This window comes from Leptinotarsa decemlineata, unplaced genomic scaffold (genome assembly GCF_025532065.1).
Source record: "Leptinotarsa decemlineata unplaced genomic scaffold, Ldec_3_MD MMD2_tig00000133_RagTag_RagTag, whole genome shotgun sequence".
Lineage (NCBI taxonomy): Eukaryota > Metazoa > Arthropoda > Insecta > Coleoptera > Chrysomelidae > Leptinotarsa > Leptinotarsa decemlineata.
Window position 1 is genome coordinate 948,010 of NW_027412542.1, and position 18,479 is coordinate 966,488.

General features: G+C 33.0%; 1 protein-coding gene across 1 annotated transcript; it reads right to left on the bottom strand.

The window, feature by feature from the left end:
- Nucleotides 1-206: 206 nt before the first annotated feature.
- Nucleotides 207-17,156, bottom strand: LOC111517679 (putative acyl-CoA-binding protein). The gene is made up of 4 exons (XM_074172480.1): nucleotides 17,008-17,156; nucleotides 9,145-9,165; nucleotides 5,224-5,338; nucleotides 207-512 (listed from the first exon to the last, which is right to left on the bottom strand). The coding sequence occupies exons 2-4, from the start codon at nucleotides 9,157-9,159 to the stop codon at nucleotides 373-375; spliced, it is 270 nt and encodes an 89-aa protein (XP_074028581.1). The 5' UTR covers nucleotides 9,160-9,165; nucleotides 17,008-17,156; the 3' UTR covers nucleotides 207-372.
- Nucleotides 17,157-18,479: the final 1,323 nt, after the last annotated feature.

Below are 18,479 nucleotides of genomic sequence, written 5' to 3' on the forward strand. Positions count from 1 at the left end.
CTCGATTTTGGATAACTGTTGTAGACTGAGACTGACAATCACATTCCAAGAGTGCAAACTTGGAAATTGTGATTCAAGACCACTTGTTTCTTCACCAACAGTATTACTTTTGCGAATTTCATGGTGACTGCAGTTAGACCTTGCGCCATAAAGCATGGATGCAGCCAAAAGCCAACTGGGAGGACGAATTACATATAAACAATTCGTTCAGAGATGTATGTGATGTAATATTTCTATTCACCGGCAAGTACAAAAGTTATCAATATTTCATATGCACCATATGCAACTTAAAAAAATCTATCGAAAATGTGCCTATACGTAAATAATTAACAAATAGGTACTAATAGAATCATGTTGAAAGAAGTAGATTGACTACTGAAGTCCTAGAGAATCGATTAGAGATTGTACTTTGGCCACATAAAGTTCCTTGGCTTTATCCTGAGCCAATCCTTTTCTTCCATTCCAGGCATCCCACTTTGCTTTCCCCTTTAGATCTAATAATCCGGGACGATCTGAAAAATTTAAAAAAAAATGTATATGAGAATGGAGCTTCCTATATATATAACGGGTTATTTTTGCTTACATGAGAATAACAATAATAATATAATATTTTATTTGGCCATTCAATTTGAAATATACAATAATCTTAGTTAACGACAAATAAATATAATTAGTTTCCACAGAAGGATAAACCTGTGCATATTAATATACAATAGATTATAATGAATGAAATATAAAAAAGTTTCTCTCAGTATGAACAAAAAAAAGCAATAGAATATTTTGATATTTCTACTCCTCATGATATATATATATATATATATATATATATATATATATATATATATATATATATATATATATATCGAGTTTTTGAAAAAACACAAAGAAGTTTTTTTAGTATTTGTAAAAGGAAACAAATACAGTTATTGGGTAATTTGCGGTAGTCGTTCAGGAAATTATAATTGAAAATTACATTTTCAAGTTATTCGTTTTTACAGAGAACAGTAAAAATATTGTAACTATTCGGTTTTTTATTTGCAATCTGTTCAAAGAAATAAGATAGGTTATCAATGTCCAAACTATATTAGGTATATAAAAATTGTAGGATATTTTTAGTAGAATTCTTTGAGAAAGTAAAAATCAGAACTGGCATATGAAACCTAAGTCAAAACAGAAAATAGTGTTGAAAAAAACCTGAATTCCACTGGCCCAAAACCCGATGCATGTCCGGCTTCGGCTCGTCGCCCGTATACGCTGTTAAAGGGCGACCAAATCGTTTGCTGAATGACGTTAAAACTTTCGTCAAATAGAGGCAGAGCCCGTTTAAAAATGCTAGTTATTCAAATAATGAGGAAGTTTGAAAATTCTACGAGGCAAATTATTCAAGAAAATTAGCAAATGGGAATCGTACTTCTATGGCTGACAAAATATCAAAATTCACATTCATTTATTTAATCGTTTTACGGTAGATATGAAATTTTCTTTGAAGTTCCATTAAAAAATGGAAGGTAGGTAATTATTATCATGGATACTGTTATTTATTTGCATCAAGTAACGAGTATTCGAAAAATACCCCATATTAAAATTTAGGTTTCAGTGTGAGAACTTGATTTTCTCAGCAGAGATAAGGTTCACCTAATAAATGTCGAGTCCTCTTTAATTATTAGCTACATAAGTTTTGTCTTTGATGATTGTCATTTGTAGGATGGCAGTTTCCCTTCAATTCTCATTGACATGCTCTATAACTCGAAGAATCTGACACAAGATATTTACAGCAAATCTTTCAAAATAGGATATTATGTCTTCGACTGAAACAAATTATCAATTCATATTTGAAATTATCACATAAAACATGAATCGTTTTTATCCGAATCTACTCAAAATGTTATCAGTATGATCATACCAAAAACACTCGAAAAAATATAAAATACACCTGCGATTTGACGGAATTTTCCAGCAGAAAGTAATATCATGAAAGATAAAACTAAGACACATAACATTATCAGTAGTAGTAGTCCAAGGACATATTTATCATTTATAATAATAGCGAATTCTCCATCTCTCTTGTTTTTGTCACTAAAATAAATTTTTATAGAATATAATCTTATGAATCTTATATAATCATATAAATTTATAGAAGGTATGTTTAAGCACCGAAAGTTTAAAACCATAACTCTTTTTGTTTGCTCTTCAGAATCATTTATGAATACGATATGAGTGCATTCAGCAGTAGAATTACTCAATAGTCTACTTGAAACACATTTTATAAACACTGGTTGACCATAAAAGGGCATTAAACATTTCTGAATAAACTTAATTAAAGTATACACGTCATTAAAGGTTCGTTAACTACACCTCATAAACATAGTTCAAAAACTATATTCTATTAAAGTTGATGATTTTCATCCAGGCGTTCAATACAAATACTTCGAAATTTCGAGTTTTGATTTTTTTTCATGTCGTTTCCAATATAAGAAATCCATCCTTTAATCAACCGCTATCTGGAGGTTACTTCGAGCCCAACTGTAGGATTTTGGAATTCAACTGCGTACCGTCCGACCGTGCTAAGAATTGTATGTTGAAAGGTAGGAGCTCGTTAATCCTTAGCTCGCACCAGTTTACACTTCTGAGAGTTGTCTTTCGTACGGGACAACAGCTAGCTAACGGAAAAACAGATTTTTCAACAGATCATGAAAATATGAATACGAGATTCCGTGAAAACAATCTGAAAAAATTTGACTCTCCTTTGCCAAAACCAGTAAGCGATATCTCTGATTCCGACATACTCAGCCAGTCTCGGATATACCTACACCTGGCTTGAACATTCAAAGTTCATTTCTGCCAGTCTTCAAGCATAGCCCACTGACTAATAAGAAAATTTTTTGTCCTAATTCAGAGGAATCGGGCAAATTTCGGATATGCAGTTGGTTAGTACCTCGTCCACTAGATGGAGTGACACTTTTGTTGTTCGTTCTAACTCAAGACGATGAATTAAATACTCTGAAAGAATTTCGATTTTCAATTATGGAATATCACTGACTTTAGGTCGATGACGGTCACTGTCTTGCACTAGCGAGTGGCAAATGAACCCGAAACCGATCTGCAAGTGTCCCGTTCCAAAATTGAGGGTCGACTCTTTCAGTTGTATTGCCAATTGCACGTGCAGGAAATTTTCTGTGAAGATTCCTGTACTGACGCCTGTCGGATATAATCCAACGCCGTTCGTGATATTAGCCAGTGGAGTAGTTGTTTTCTGATAGGCGTCGGTCCATTTAACCTACTGTGTAGGTATATCCGAGACTGGGTTGACAGTTAGAGTTCATTTTTTAGATATATGAAAGCGTTTTCAGAGGGCATTAGTAAAGTGTTCAATTGAAAGAAACCTTCCTAGATCTGGAGAATTGACTACCATAGAAATTTCAGTCATATATCACAAACAAAATTGCTAAATTTGCAACAAGAATAACAATGGTACTAGTGTCCAAAGTAAAACAATACATCACTTGGGGCTAGAACGGCTCCATTTAATTTTTAACACCATACAATATAATATTTGGACATCAGTGTCAATTTTGCGAATCGTATACTGCATCACTCACCGTATCACATAAACGATAATGATTCTCTACCCTCTACCCTCCCAAATGACCGTTAGTGTTCAGCTGTGGCTACCTATTTGATGATCCTTTTCTTCATATGAAGTAATTTTTTATAAACGATATTTCAGTACTTTCAATGTGTTTCTTAAGAATGAACTATCATCTCGAAGGATCCAATAATGCAATATTACCTATTTCGAAGGAACGAGTCCCAGAAGTACCCAGCCTGACCTAGAGATGGCGGTAGTTGATTGAAGAATATTAGAAAGTACACAATTAATAAAGCATATCTATTAAGTTTGAAGACGCTGCGTTGTTTAGTATTTGTTTGGCAGCCATCAGTAGTGAAAGTTTAAGGTGAATTTATGAAAATGGAGAAAATTGGTCATCGTTATGTGGTACAACACTTTTATTTGAAAGGCCTCAATATAAAAGCCGAACTGGATTCTACTCTGGGTGTTTCTGCTCCTTCGTTTACAACAGTAAAATATTGGGTAGCAGAATTTGAATGAGTCCGTACGAGCTTCCAAGACGAGCATCGCAGTGGTCGACCAAAGTAGGTGACGACTCCAGAAACAGTGAAGATAATCCACAAATCGATACTGGATGATTGTCGACCGAAAGTGCGCGAGCTAGCAGACTCAGTAGGCATTTCAAAAAGAGCGGTACATCGTATATTTTCTGAAAATTTGTTCCAAGTGAGTGTTCATCGAAGTTTTACAGCAACAAAGCAGAATTCTTACGTCGTTTCATAACCATGAATGAAACATGGGTCCATCATTTTACACCCGAGACAAAAGAAACTACAATACAATAAACTAAAAAGTTTACTGTATAAGTTTGAAAATGTCCGTGTAGGATGGAACTGCAGTAACGTTAGTTACAAATAAAAGTGGTAAAAAACATAGAAATTTTCATTTCTCTTTTCATAACGAATTAAACTTTGAATTGCTACTTCATTCACCCTATTCGCTACATTTAGCCCCCATGGATTTTTTTATGCTCCCAAACTTGAAAAAATTGCTCAGTGGGCAAAGATTTTCCAACGATGAAGAAGTAATGTCGGCAATTTTTGGCTATTTTGAGGTGCAAGACAGTTCTTATAAAAACGGTATCGAACTCATTGAACGTCGTTGGGAAAAGTGTATAGAGCTGCAAGGAGATTATGTTGAGAAATAAATACATTTTTTTCAAAACTTTAGTGTTTTCTTTTTTGTTCTGGGTACTTCTGGGACTACCCTCGTAAATGAGTTGAATGTAACAGACAAGTCAATAGATGTATCTGTCGACAAGCAGAGTTTTAATTTGAATACTTAAATAAAAACAAAATCAATTAGTACACTCTAATCCATTGAAGTAAATACATTGAGAAAAAAAAAATAATCAGGAAATAAAATACGTTACTGTACCTATACATTTTTATTGTCCTATAGCAGTTGATCATTCTTTTAATGTACAGGATTCTTATTGTTGGGAATATTCATACAATTGTTTTGATATTCTTTTTTACTCTCCTTACACGAATTTGTTTTATAAGTAGTTCATTTTGTCAAGTTCGACAAAAAACAGTCTATTTATTAACGTAAAATTCATACATATGCATCTGAATTACAACAGTTCTCACCTGTATTCACGTCTCCAACGGTAGCTTGCTTAAATAGTCCATAGATTTCCAATAAATCTTGATCAGAGGGTTTCGACTTCAACTTTTTTATATCTTCTACTGCCTTTTGAAATTTCTGAAAACAAGATTGATACAATGATAAATGAAGAGCTTTCAGTGATAGGCAAGTATATATATATATATATATATATATATATATATATATATATATATATATATATATATATATATATATGTATAAGCGAGGGTTGCTATTATTAGGTTGACACAAAAGTTTTGCCAATTTAAAGTTATGTTTTTTTCTAGCTCCACATCTCAATAAATATTTATTTTACTGTGTCGTATGGTCAGAAAGCTCGAAAAATGGATGCCCCACGATTTAAACGATCGACAGAAATTGTCACGTTTCTTCTTTGGTTTTGCGCAACCAAAACGATCTTTTTTTGGATCGGATCATCACGTGTGATGAAAAGTGGATCATATACGACAACAGGAGACGTTCTGTTACTGCAACTGTATGGTGGTGATTCGTTATAACTTTCTGCAAGCGGGATAAACCATCACAGCAGAGTCTTATTGTGATTGAATCGACGACATATACATAAAAATGCGTTAGCAGCAGCCGGCACTGGTCAACAGAAAAGGTCCGATCCTGCTCCACGGCATCGCCCGTCCCCACGTTTCACAAATCACTGTCCGAAAATTAAACGACCTGAGAGCCGAAGTTCTGTCTCACCCACCATACTCCCCAGACTTCTAGCCAACTGACTACCATCTTTTCAAGCACTTCGATCATTTTCTCAGCGGTAGAACCTTCGTCAATCAGAACTAGGCAAAAACGCCCATCGTCGACTTCTTCGAATCCCAAGCACTCAATTTTTATGCTCACGGAATTAATCGACTTGTGTTACGTGATACAAATGGAGCGTATTTCGATTATTAAATTGAATAAGTATTCACTGAAATATTACAGTTTGAAGTAGACTCATAAAAACGGACAAAACTTCTGAAACAACCTAATATATCTCCAAAATAATAAAAAATGGAGTTGGTAGTTTATATCAGATTTTCAACACGAAATATTTTTATTGTGATAATCTTTTTGAACCGGTCCAAGCAATTTTTTTCCAATTCCATTGATTCGAGAATGAATAGCCACGATTAGGACGTTCAGAGTTGATCGAAACAGTATTATCCATACTAAGTAAACCGGTTTTGTAATGAATCAAAGATACATGAAAACTTTTTACTGTTAGAAAATCTAGGAAAACCCAGGAACTGAAGTCCACGCTAACAAACTTTTGGGCAGCAGTTGGTTCCAAATGAAAATGACATCGGATATATTTCAGTGGCATAAATTATGTGTGAAACTACACTTTACGTTTCCATCATTGAAGTTGAAGCTAATTACAAAGCCAAAAAGCTGATCTATCCTAAAAAGATTCCCCTTTCAATTCAAATGGGATTTCTATGTCTCTTCCGGTGACATAAAGTCGTTATGGAAAAAATGAGTGATTCTTCTTGTAATATGATGTATCCAAAACGGTGCTGTTGAATTGATAAGACAAGTGTCTTGTCCCTAAACTTTGAAGTACACCATTGAGAATGATAGTGTATCATGTATGTGATATTCTATTTAATTACTTTTTTGTTGTTTCGAGACAATGTTTCCTTTTGTGTATGCTTTACATGTCTTTCAAGATAGTTTTTATTGTAGTTATTTTTTATCTGCCTTTCTTTGGGAGTTTCCCATATTTATTATTCAATGATGGAGAAGCAGAAAGTCAAACACCTTGTTTTCCCAAAAAACTGATCTCTCATAAAAATATTATCTTTTCAATTCACTGTAACGGGTGATTTTTTAGAGGTATAGGATTTGATTTTCAAAACAACACAAAAAAATTGAAAAAACTGATGAAATCTTTATTGGAATCGATATAACGATCCATATTATTTAATGTTTGAAGATGATTTCATGTAAATGTTGTCCGCGGCTCCGCTTTAGATGGTCCATGCGTAAGGTCCAATTTCGGCACACTCTCTCTAACATATCAACCGGTATTTCACGTATATGCTTCAATATTGGCTTCCAGAGCGTCAGTCGTTGCTGGTTTATCCCTGAAGATATGAGCCTTAACATGACCCCACAAAAAATAATCAAAAGGCGTTAAATCACACGATATAGGCGGCCAATTGACGGGCCCCAAACGTGAGATAAACTGCTCACCGAAGGCTGCTCTTAATTGGGCCAATATTTCGCGTGCCGTGTGGCATGTGACACCGTCTTGTTGAAACCACATGTCAGGCATGTCCAATTCTTCCATTTTGGGCAACAATAAATCGTCAATCATCACACGGTAGCGCTCGTCATTCACAGTAACGTTCCGGCCATTGTCATATTTGAAGAAGTACGGCCCGATGATGCCACCGACCCATAATCCACACCAAACAGTGACTTTTTCGGGATGCATCGGTAGCTCTTACAATGCTTGTCGTTGGTCTTCACTCCAGATGCGGCAATTTTGCTTGTTAAAGTATCAGAAATGAGCCTCGTCGCTGAACACAATTTTTCGATAAAAATGTGGAACTTTCTCCAACTTTGCCAGCGCCCATTCACCAAATGTAAGACGTTGTGGGAGGTCGTGTGGCTTCAATTTTTGCACCAGCTGTATCTTATCAGGTCCTACACCCAGATCCTTTCGCAAAATTTTCCACGTAGTGGAGTAACAGAGGCCAAATTGCTGCGAACGGCGGCGAATCGACATTTCACGGTCATCACGAACACTGGCGGATACAGCCGCAATATTTTCTTCGGTCCTCACTCTACGTATGCGTGTTGGTGGTTTAATGTCCAATAATGTAAACTGGGTTCGAAATTTAGTCACAAGCTTCCAAATAGCTCCCTCAGTAGGCCGACGAAACTGCCCATAAATTGGAAGGAGTGCACGATGCACTTTCTTCACAGAGCATGAATTTTGATAATAAAATTCAATAATTTGCAAGCGTTGTTCATTCGTCCATTCATGGTTAAATTATAGACCAAACTGAACCAGTTTGACAATGACACAAGACACGAGTCACGCGTGATCTGTCAAAAACAGTGTTGCCAAAAAGATACCAGCAAAAAAATCACTCATTATATCATGTATTCACTTCTCATTGTCAGCTTGCATTGAAAAACATTGTTGATTGAAGCTCCGGGAAAAAAATCAGAATAAAATAATTCCAATTCGTTGGATACAATTCACAAGAATAGTTTAGAGCTCGGAATATTACGTATTCATGTAGTTAAGTAATAATTATTAGATTGATGCATAAAAAAGTAAAATTAGATCGAAAAAAAAATTACTTGAAGCTAATTAAAAAAGGTTATGTCATTTCGTAGTTCTCATTTATGATTTACCAAAAGATACCAAATTTCGAATAAAGCAATTAGTCACCCTTAATTTAAAGGAATATTGTGTCGCACCACATCCAGATTCTTGCCCGATTTCAACGGAATTGAATATCTTTATACAGATCATTATTATAAATAATCTCTAGTATTACAAATGGGAAATCATTTTACATCGCGAGAAAAATGTTGTATTTCTAGTCTTTTTACTTGAAAAAATACTAGAATGAAAATAAGTTAGTTTGATGTTAAAAATATTACACAATAAATTTCAATGCATATAGTTTTCTACTATAGATTACCCTTCAAACTGCCAATTCCCTATCATAGTAAATTACTATGCCTATCGAAAAACAATGGGTTTATGGAAGTTGTCAACAGTTTTACGTGTACAAATGGAACATTTCTTACTAGCATTTATGTTTGAAACTTCGTTCTGTATTATTATGTAGATACATCCATTGTTATTCGATACAGTCTGAATCAGGCGGTGAATTTAAAGAAGGAGAAATCGGAAGAATACTTACCTCTTCCAACGACATCTTTATCTGAAAATAAAAACAGATTAATTTAGTTAAATTGTATTACGAGTCGGTGAAAATTATGACATTTTACATTCGTTGATGAAAAATATGCTCCTCTCTGTACTCCAGAGAACCAGAACCAGAAAAATTGTGAAATTATACACAGAGTTACACGAAACTATCTGTGTAGCTTTTCAAAGTGAATTTAAGACATTGTAAGCAAAAAAACGAACTCTCTGAATACGAGTTGCTAGAAAAATATCAAAATTATTTCTTTAACGAAATGAAGTTTGCGTTGATCTGTTTTATAACCACATATGGCTAATATTGCTTTTTTGCAGTTCAGCGGAATATTTTTGCACTTCTTTATGTTGGACGTAAAATGATTTTCAAATTAAGTTCCTTAGATAAGTATAATATTTGGTTGTTTTCTGGTGTGTGTGTTCTGGTGTTAACTCCAATTCAATTTCCTATGTTTTCGTAATGTATAGTTCACAAATTATTCATTAAAGTTTTACAATAACTGGCAGAACAATATTTAGCTGTTATTTAGCTCTTTCACATTTTTTTCCTAGGATTTGACTTACAGACGTAATTATTACCAATCTAAAGACATAATGCCAGAGTTTGAAAGATTTTATACACTGAACAATTTATTACACTCAAAAAACGTCATTAGTCTTTTGAGAAAATAGTTTTTGTGATTATATGAAAAATTTAAAATTGGCACTTAGCTTCTTTGTGAAGTTGATTCTTCATATGAAAATCGCCGACATTGACGTCTCGTTTGGCATATTCATAAATCAATATATTTTCATATAAAAATAGTGATATTTCTTTCGTATCATCATTCCTACATGAGTAAAAAATGTAAATTGTTATCAAATAATGATCATGATTGTTTGACAAGTTCCATAAATGACACAATTGTGTCATTTATGGTTACCAAGTAACTTGGTAACCATCAATCAGAACTTAATTCTGTAACGAGTATTTGAAAGACAAGAATTATATATTTTTTGTATTGAAATGAATGAGATCACTTATTTGAACATAACATTAACTTACTTTCAAACATACTTTCAAAAATCAGAAATCACTGTGATGGTATTCAGACTCTGGCTATTATTTCAAAAAAGAAAAAAAAAGTATTTTGACAAAGAAATGTATCCGCACTATTATCACAGAGGCAACAGTATTTTGACAGTTTTTACATTATGAAACATTAAAACTATTTTAGGTAAAATCAATGTCGTTATTCGCCAAATTTTGTCATAATGAAAAGACAGTTATGCTAATGAGCCTTTTTTCTGAGAATAGTACAGCGGACGTGTCATGAGAGGCAGCACTAGTAGAAGGAACAAACATTAACTATTCCCATGTAAAACAGTGTTATTTACGTATTATTAATTTATTATTCTATTAAAAATATAAAACTGATATTAAAAATTATTTTGTGCTAGTATAATGCCAACAAAGCATTGCTGTTTTGTGAATTGTACGTCGTATAATCGATATCCGGAAGAAAACGTGTTTTTTATACCATTTATAAAACCTCATATTAATGAGGTTAGATGTTAGAAATGGATACATGCTTCGAGGAGAGTGGTGCAAAAAATAAATAAATATTCATATGTATGCTCTAAACATGAAATGAATAGTAAATTTTTCATAGTTAATTACCATTGATTTAAATGAGATATAACCTCAATCGTTTATTAAATCATATTCATTTATTATATTTCATTAAATTTATTTCATTTCCATCTATATTTGATTCATATTTCACTCGGAAATAAATCTGAAATTCATAATTATTTTTAATTTCATTTATTACAATTTGAATCTACCGCTACTCTTTTACTAGAGTCTGTATACTAACCTGTCTATCAATTCACTTTTTTCCAGTTACTTTTAAATTACGGCATGCAAGCCAACGTTTTAATGTTACAACATTGTTATCCTTTACAGTTGCAAATTTTAGTTTTGCTCCAGGAACATCTTCTTCTGTTTAAAACATTCGTTTTTAATTGTACTACCATATGTTTATATGAGGATTAGGCAGTGTTTGTCCCTACCGAACTACTAGCGCTGCTAGTGAGTGATTTTTCGTACTTCAGGAAAAAGGTTCATTGAAAATGTAATTTTCATTGAAACTTAACGATACGGTCAACATTGCTGTGTTTCCATAACAAACTAAAGTTCCTAGTAGATAGGCGATGAAAGTTAATTTCAGTATAGATTTGTTTATTACATTCATGTACAATTAATGTATGTTGTGTCTATTTTGATATTATACAAGGTTCTTCTGATTATTCCTTGACTTGTAAATAAAAAATTTATTTCAATGTTTTGTTTCTTTTGTTTGTTCATGTTATCAGTTCTGCAACTACAGTTTCGGCCGATATTTGTGTAACAATAAAGGTGATTTTTACAGAAAATCAAGTATTATTGTTAGCGATAATTGCTCCAAGTTGTTGGCTACTATTCTGATTTCATATCAGCACTCAAGCCTTCAATTTCACAGCCAGGCAATTCACATTCAATAGGAAATGAAAAATAAAAGGGAAAACTGGGACATCTATCGTAGAATAAATCCAAAACGAACACAGAACTGCATTACTCTTCTCGACGCGCTTGTCACCAACCAAGTTAGTGTCTTCAAGATGTGAAGGAAACTGATGATGAATATTGCAGTTCTGGACTAAAAAAGAACCTTAAAAATGATCAAAATTCTGAAAAATATAATCCATTATTCCTCATTGATTAAGTAATAGATAACAATTATATTTCTGATGATATTTTATTTCAATTCTGTTTGGTGCTGATTTCTGAATATTAAATATATATTTTTTAATGGAAATTGTCAAAAAAAAATTGAACCATCAAAAACCAGCCCTGTGAAATACTTCACATTTTCTCTCTCGATATTACGTTCAATCAAAGCAAAAAAAAAGTATTAACAATATTAGAACTTTAATAAGTTATTAACAAAAATGGGCGATTTAAAAATAAATAAATGGAAGGGCAATGTTCCAAATTTCTTAAAAAGTTGTCTGTTGAAACAATAAAGGTTCAAAATGAACCTGGTAATACGTTATCAATTGAGGTAAACAGAAAATCAAAGAAATTATGAAAAAGCACATTATAAACAAAATGATTCAGTTAACTAATCGTCTGCAGGTGCCGGTGTTGTTAACTTTTATAGCAAATTATTTCAGTAAAATGAAAAACAGTTGCCAAAGAACCAATAATAATCATATATTACCATCTTCAAAATAACATATTAGATAAGCAAATTACAAATAGACTTGGTAAGTCTTCCAATAAAACTATTCCAAATGTGAATTAATATGCTAATTTGCAACGTTGTCTAGACACGTTTTGATTGGTCTAATATTCAAATTTGCCGGTGAATTTCGAAATGAAAAACCTAATCTACTACTGATAATGTAATATTTCGAAAGATAATACTGATTCAATATTTACGACCGCTCCAATGTCAATAGATAACCTCAAAATAAAACCTGTCGGAAACGATATTGAAAGTTGTTAACATCATTGTTATCATTATCGCAATATCTTTAATGAAAAGCTGGTAGGAGAATGAGTGGATCAACTGAATCAGTTTTTTGATATATGAGGTGATTATGTCACTAATAAATGCCTATATATTCCCTGGAATACGGGAGTTTTGACTTCTACAGTTCTCATTCTAATGTTCTCATGAATATTTCAGGAGTTTTTGGTGGTAGGATCAATAAATTTATACAATATTTTTTTCTCGCCATAATTTACCGGGCAAACAAAATCATTGTTCACGGCGCGATTCATTTGTTTCTGGGATAAGAAACTGTAAATTCGAAACAAACGTATGGTTCCTTGAGTCCTATATCTAATGAAATCACAATTGCAAATTATTTCGCAGTGTGCAATTATTTCGTTGTCACCCGATATAGGTAGTGATTACGATTGGGGTCGTAAATAAAATATTTATTGGGCACTCATGAAGAAAATCGTACGTGGTCAAATGTTTGATTTATCCAAACCTCCCAGAAATTTTCGAATAATATATATATATATATATATATATATATATATATATATATATATATATATATATATATATATATATATATATATATTATATTTAAATTTATCAACCACATTATAGACACTAAAGGCCACTTAATACCACAGGGGCAAGAATTTTTATTCAATCGTTTTTTGAAAAGTGAATCAAATAATTCGTTTACATATTTTTCAACTATTTTATTAATTTTGTTTTTGATTTTATTATACGTACTTTTTTCTAAGACTGAACCGGTAATTTCCACAATATAAACATTTCTTCAGATATCTTTACACACTGTTGATGTGTAGACTTATATATTTATTAGCCTTGCAATTTAATAAGCATTGCAAATACATTATTACGTAAACTCATTTTAATGAATACTGTAAAAACTCAACGGCTTCGAAGATCATTGAAGGTTAACGTCGTTTAGAAAAATACTGAATATGCGGTACACCGAGAAATTAGAGAAAATAAACTAGACTAAACTTTACATAACACAACCTTTGTATTTTTATGTGAATAACATTTCCTCAGCTCCACTCATCAATATCGTGATGTGAAAACTAATAAAATGGTTTGAAAAGATCCAATTTCAGTTAGAAATTCTTGTTGAGTGATAATCAAAAGCTAACCTCGATTCTCCCGCAAATATACATATGTTTTTTCAATATAGACACTGGTAATTGTGCTTTATGACACCGTCGAAACCCCAATTTCCCTGGTAATTTTGCTGCCCTCTCAATTTATAATCATAAACACCTTTATTTTGACTGTACAGTTAGGTTAGGTTCTGGAAGCCAAAATGGCGCCAAGAAAATAACTTTCTGGGCGCCATTTTGGGGGTGAATAAATAAAAAAAATCCATGTCCCTTTTCTAAGGTCGTAAAAGATCGACGAATAAAATCCACAAATATAAACCTTCTCTAGGATACCTTTAGAATTCCAATTTATGCTCGTTGGTCTGATGATGACTCAAATGACAGTGATCTGTAAGAAGGCCTCTTAGACATCGTAGCTCATCTCTACTGTAGTACAACAACTGTTTGGTATCAAGCTTCGAAGGGTGAATAAGCGCCTTGGAGTGAGCCAATTCTGAAAGTTTCTGCCAGAAGTCCAATAATATTCTTGTCATCTAGGTGTTCAATGTTTGTTTGGCAAAGCCTAAAGCGATGCCAATGAAGCTGCTTGCAGCATCCTCCTGTGCAAGGGAGGCAGCAGCCTCATTGCCTTCCAGGCCAGTATGGCCAGGAATCCAGACAATCATCACATAAATCCAATAGATTTGTTTGGGACCTAAACCCCAAGTTTTACCACAAATTCTTCGACATGTCCGTAGGGACAGTCTGGCTTTGTATAAAACTTTTTCCAGTGAGTTTTCCAGATGAGTTTTTCACCAAGGACAATGCCAAGATATTCCACCTCCGTTCCCTCAGGCATCAACTGTGAAAACAACGTCCAACGTGCTTTGGAAGATATTACAAGCTACCCTTCCCGACGTGGAACTTGCCAAGATGACCTGGTCATCTGCATAAGCTTGCAGATCTACTTTTCTTCCGAACCAAATATTTCGTTTATATATTTCACAACTATTTTATTAATTTTGTTTTTGATTTTATTATACTTTTTTCTGAGACTGAACCGGTAATTTCCATAGTATAAAAATTTCTTCAGATATCCTTAGACACTGTTGACGTGTATATATATATATTCATTAGCCATGCAATTTGATAAACATAGCAAATACATTATTGCGTAAACTCATTTTAATAAATACTGTAAAAACTCAACGGATTCGAAGATCACTTGAAGGTTAAGGTCGTTTAGAAAAATACTGAATATGGGGTACACTAATCAATTAGAGAAAATAAACTAGACTAAACTTTACATAACACAACCTTTGTATTTTTATGTGAATAACATTTCCTCAGCTCCACTCATCAATATCGTGATGTGAAAACTAATAAAATGGTTTGAAAAGATCCAATTTCAGTTAGAAATTCTTGTTGAGTGTTCCGGTTAGGTTCTGGAAGCCAAAATGGCGCCAAGGAAATAACTTTCTGGGCGCCATTTTGGGGGTGAATAAATAAAAAAAATCCATGTCCCTTTTCTAAGGTCGTAAAAGATCGACGAATAAAATCCACTAATATAAACCTTCTCTAGGATGCCTTTGGAATTCCAATTTATGCTCGTTATTTTTTTTAAAGTAAAGTGCACTTGAAGACTTACGAGTTTAGCCCTATAGTTCTGGTCGGATTCAGATTTATGACTGCAAAATGACCAATTCAAAAAAGTCTACCAAACCTGATATTTTGGCAAGGCTATCTACAAAGAAACTGAATCTGCATTGTAAACACTGTTTCTTTCATCAGTTCGGACTTCCATTGTCTAATATAATATAACAATCGAAGTCCGAACTGATGAAATACAACATTGTCAACCACCTTCAAACAAACTGTTTTTTTTGTTATATCCGAACACGTTTTCCAAGTTTCAACAATATTTCAAGTGTTTAAAAACTTGTACTATTTGTAATGATTTTATCTATTAAACCCCAAAGGTTGAATCTCGCCATTATATTTGGGGAAAATCGGTTCATTTTCGAATAAGTTGTCTAGGTTAATGTTCTTTAATAACTCTTCCAACAGCTACTACAATACTACAAGAACATTCTATCTTGATAGAGGAAATCTTGGGAATGGAGTAGGGGGAAATCTAAATTGTCGAAATTATGTCTACATTATTTTTGGCGTTTCTGTGATATAATTATTTTTAGTATACCGGAATCCTTTGGACACCAAAAAATTAATTTTTATCACTCATACCCACCAAAGTAGGTACTAATAAAACTGGATAACATATTTATGACAATACAAGATTTCCAATTTCGGTACCCTTGATCTTAATATTGTTTACAGCATTTTTTTTAAAGTTCGTAAGCATTCCAAGTACCGCTTTTTTAAAATAATTGTTTCCTTCAAACCGATAAAATTATATAAAATTCTCACAGCGCTCTCAGAGCGGTGCCTGTGCGAAAGTAGCGATTTACATTGGATTTGAATCGCTGGAGATTAAATCCATTTGGAAAAATGTTCTCAGGAAGTGTATCCATATAAACGCCGTTCTCCAAATGAAAGAGTTCTTAAACAGAGAAGTTCGGGGTGTACTGAGTTGAACCTCAAATCGATGAGCAGCCACAGTTCGTCGCGTATACCTATCTGATGTGTAGGTACCGCTCTTGGTGGAATCAAATGTGCCAAGTCACTTGAACACTTCCCGTGAAAGTATCTATAGAAGAGAGACAAATCTATTTCCCTACATCCTTGATACATTTTGAGGTCCTGTGGTATTACTTTCAAAAGAGTGCCTGTATTGGTCTTAGCTTTGAACTAGTCTAATAGTGTTGCCAGTTTGATATTTCCAATTCTAATCAAGTTACACAGTGGTATGGAAATAATGAAATCAGATTTTGGTTTACATTGAATAATAACTACTCGCAATTCAGCTCGACAAGAAAATGATTCAAAGATCAAACATTCCTATCATATATCAACACTTTATGTGCATTATCAGAATCCCAGTGGATTGGAGGTTACTTCAAATATTGTGTTGACACTAATCGCACTGTGGTTCAAATATGAGAAAATCAATAAAACCTTTTTGAAATGGTACAACAGGTAGCTATTTAGTTTGCGGTTAACAGTTACAAGTCATGGCCGGCTATATTCAGATCAGAATGAGAACGGAATGTTATTGTTAGTACGTTTTACTGTAAATAAATGTATACTCACAAGTTCCGAATAACTGAATGTCACACGAAAATAAACGTATTCTCTACAGCACTCAATTCAATGATCTAGGACTACTATGACTCTCCCTGCGACGGTGGACAGTTATAAATTACAGTACCCACTTTACGTTGTTTGAGCGGATTGGTCTATAAAACCAACTGAGAGAATCAAACGGGAGTATGACACGGTCGGATCACGTTGGAGTTGCGACAGCTTTAATCCTTCCTTATTTAAAGGTTAAAATCGTAGTTTGCTGTGTAGCAAACGGTTATCTTCCGTAATTATTGAGCCGAAACGTGCCGAATGGGGGTAATGAATACATTTTTAAAATTCAATGTGTTACGTGCCGATTACTTAAACGAGGAGAAAAGTGTTTCACGAAATTGATTTTAAGTCAAGTAGGTACTGTATATCAAAAATTATAATCGATAAAATGTTTTACCTCTCAATAAAGGAAAAAGAAAAACAAATATGTTTCAGAACAAAAACTAGGTAAATAATGAATTTAATCAATGACGCTATTTTCCAAATGACAAATTAATGAATTATATATAACCATAATAAAGATACATGATGGAACGTGGAGTATCCAAGATGAAAAGTATACGTGTAACTTGTCTTGTAGTTCTTGTCCCAAACTTTATATTGGTCAAACGGTTTGAACTGTCACTTCAGAAGAGTAAAAGAGCGTAAAAGTGGTTTAAAACTCAATCTTTTGGAATTCATAATAAGTTCAAAAACTTGGAACATTTGCTAAATGAATTGAATCATCATAATCTATATCAAGTATTTTATATTTGAGGTCTGGAAATTATAGAAGATACGAAAACGTTCAAATTGGAGCAATTTTTGACAACGCTGGCCCTTCAGCTGCCACAGTTGTTTGAGATATTGTTAGAATGACAATATTGAGTAAGTCACGAGGTATTAGTTGATTCATTAAAAGATAGATGATGGCACTGACATAAAAAATAAGGGGTGGATATATTCTTGAAAAACCATTATTTTTCAGCCTTCCAAATTTCACGGTTCCGACAAATGAGGTACCTATCATAATAGAAAAATTGTAGATAGGCCAAAATCAATTTGTTAAAAAAAATTGTTATTTTCAGATTTTGGAAGATTGAAAATCTATAAATTGTTGACTGTACTATCGTAAACCTTTAACGAACAAAATATTGACTTTTAGGCAAAAGATTTACCTATATAATTCTTAACAAAAAATACATCCTTACATGAAAAATTACTTTTTCAATATTCAAAAAAGATAATTCGATAGAAACAATTTTATTTTATAACCCAAAATTCAATTGAACACTTTTACAAATATAATAAATATAAAGTAATAGATATTCAAATCTAACTTTTCTAATATATTTTGCAAAAATTATTGAAAAACATCAATGAAGGTTCTCAAAAATCTGAATGAAATATTTTTATGTAAAAAAACGAAAATATCTCATGAATAATAC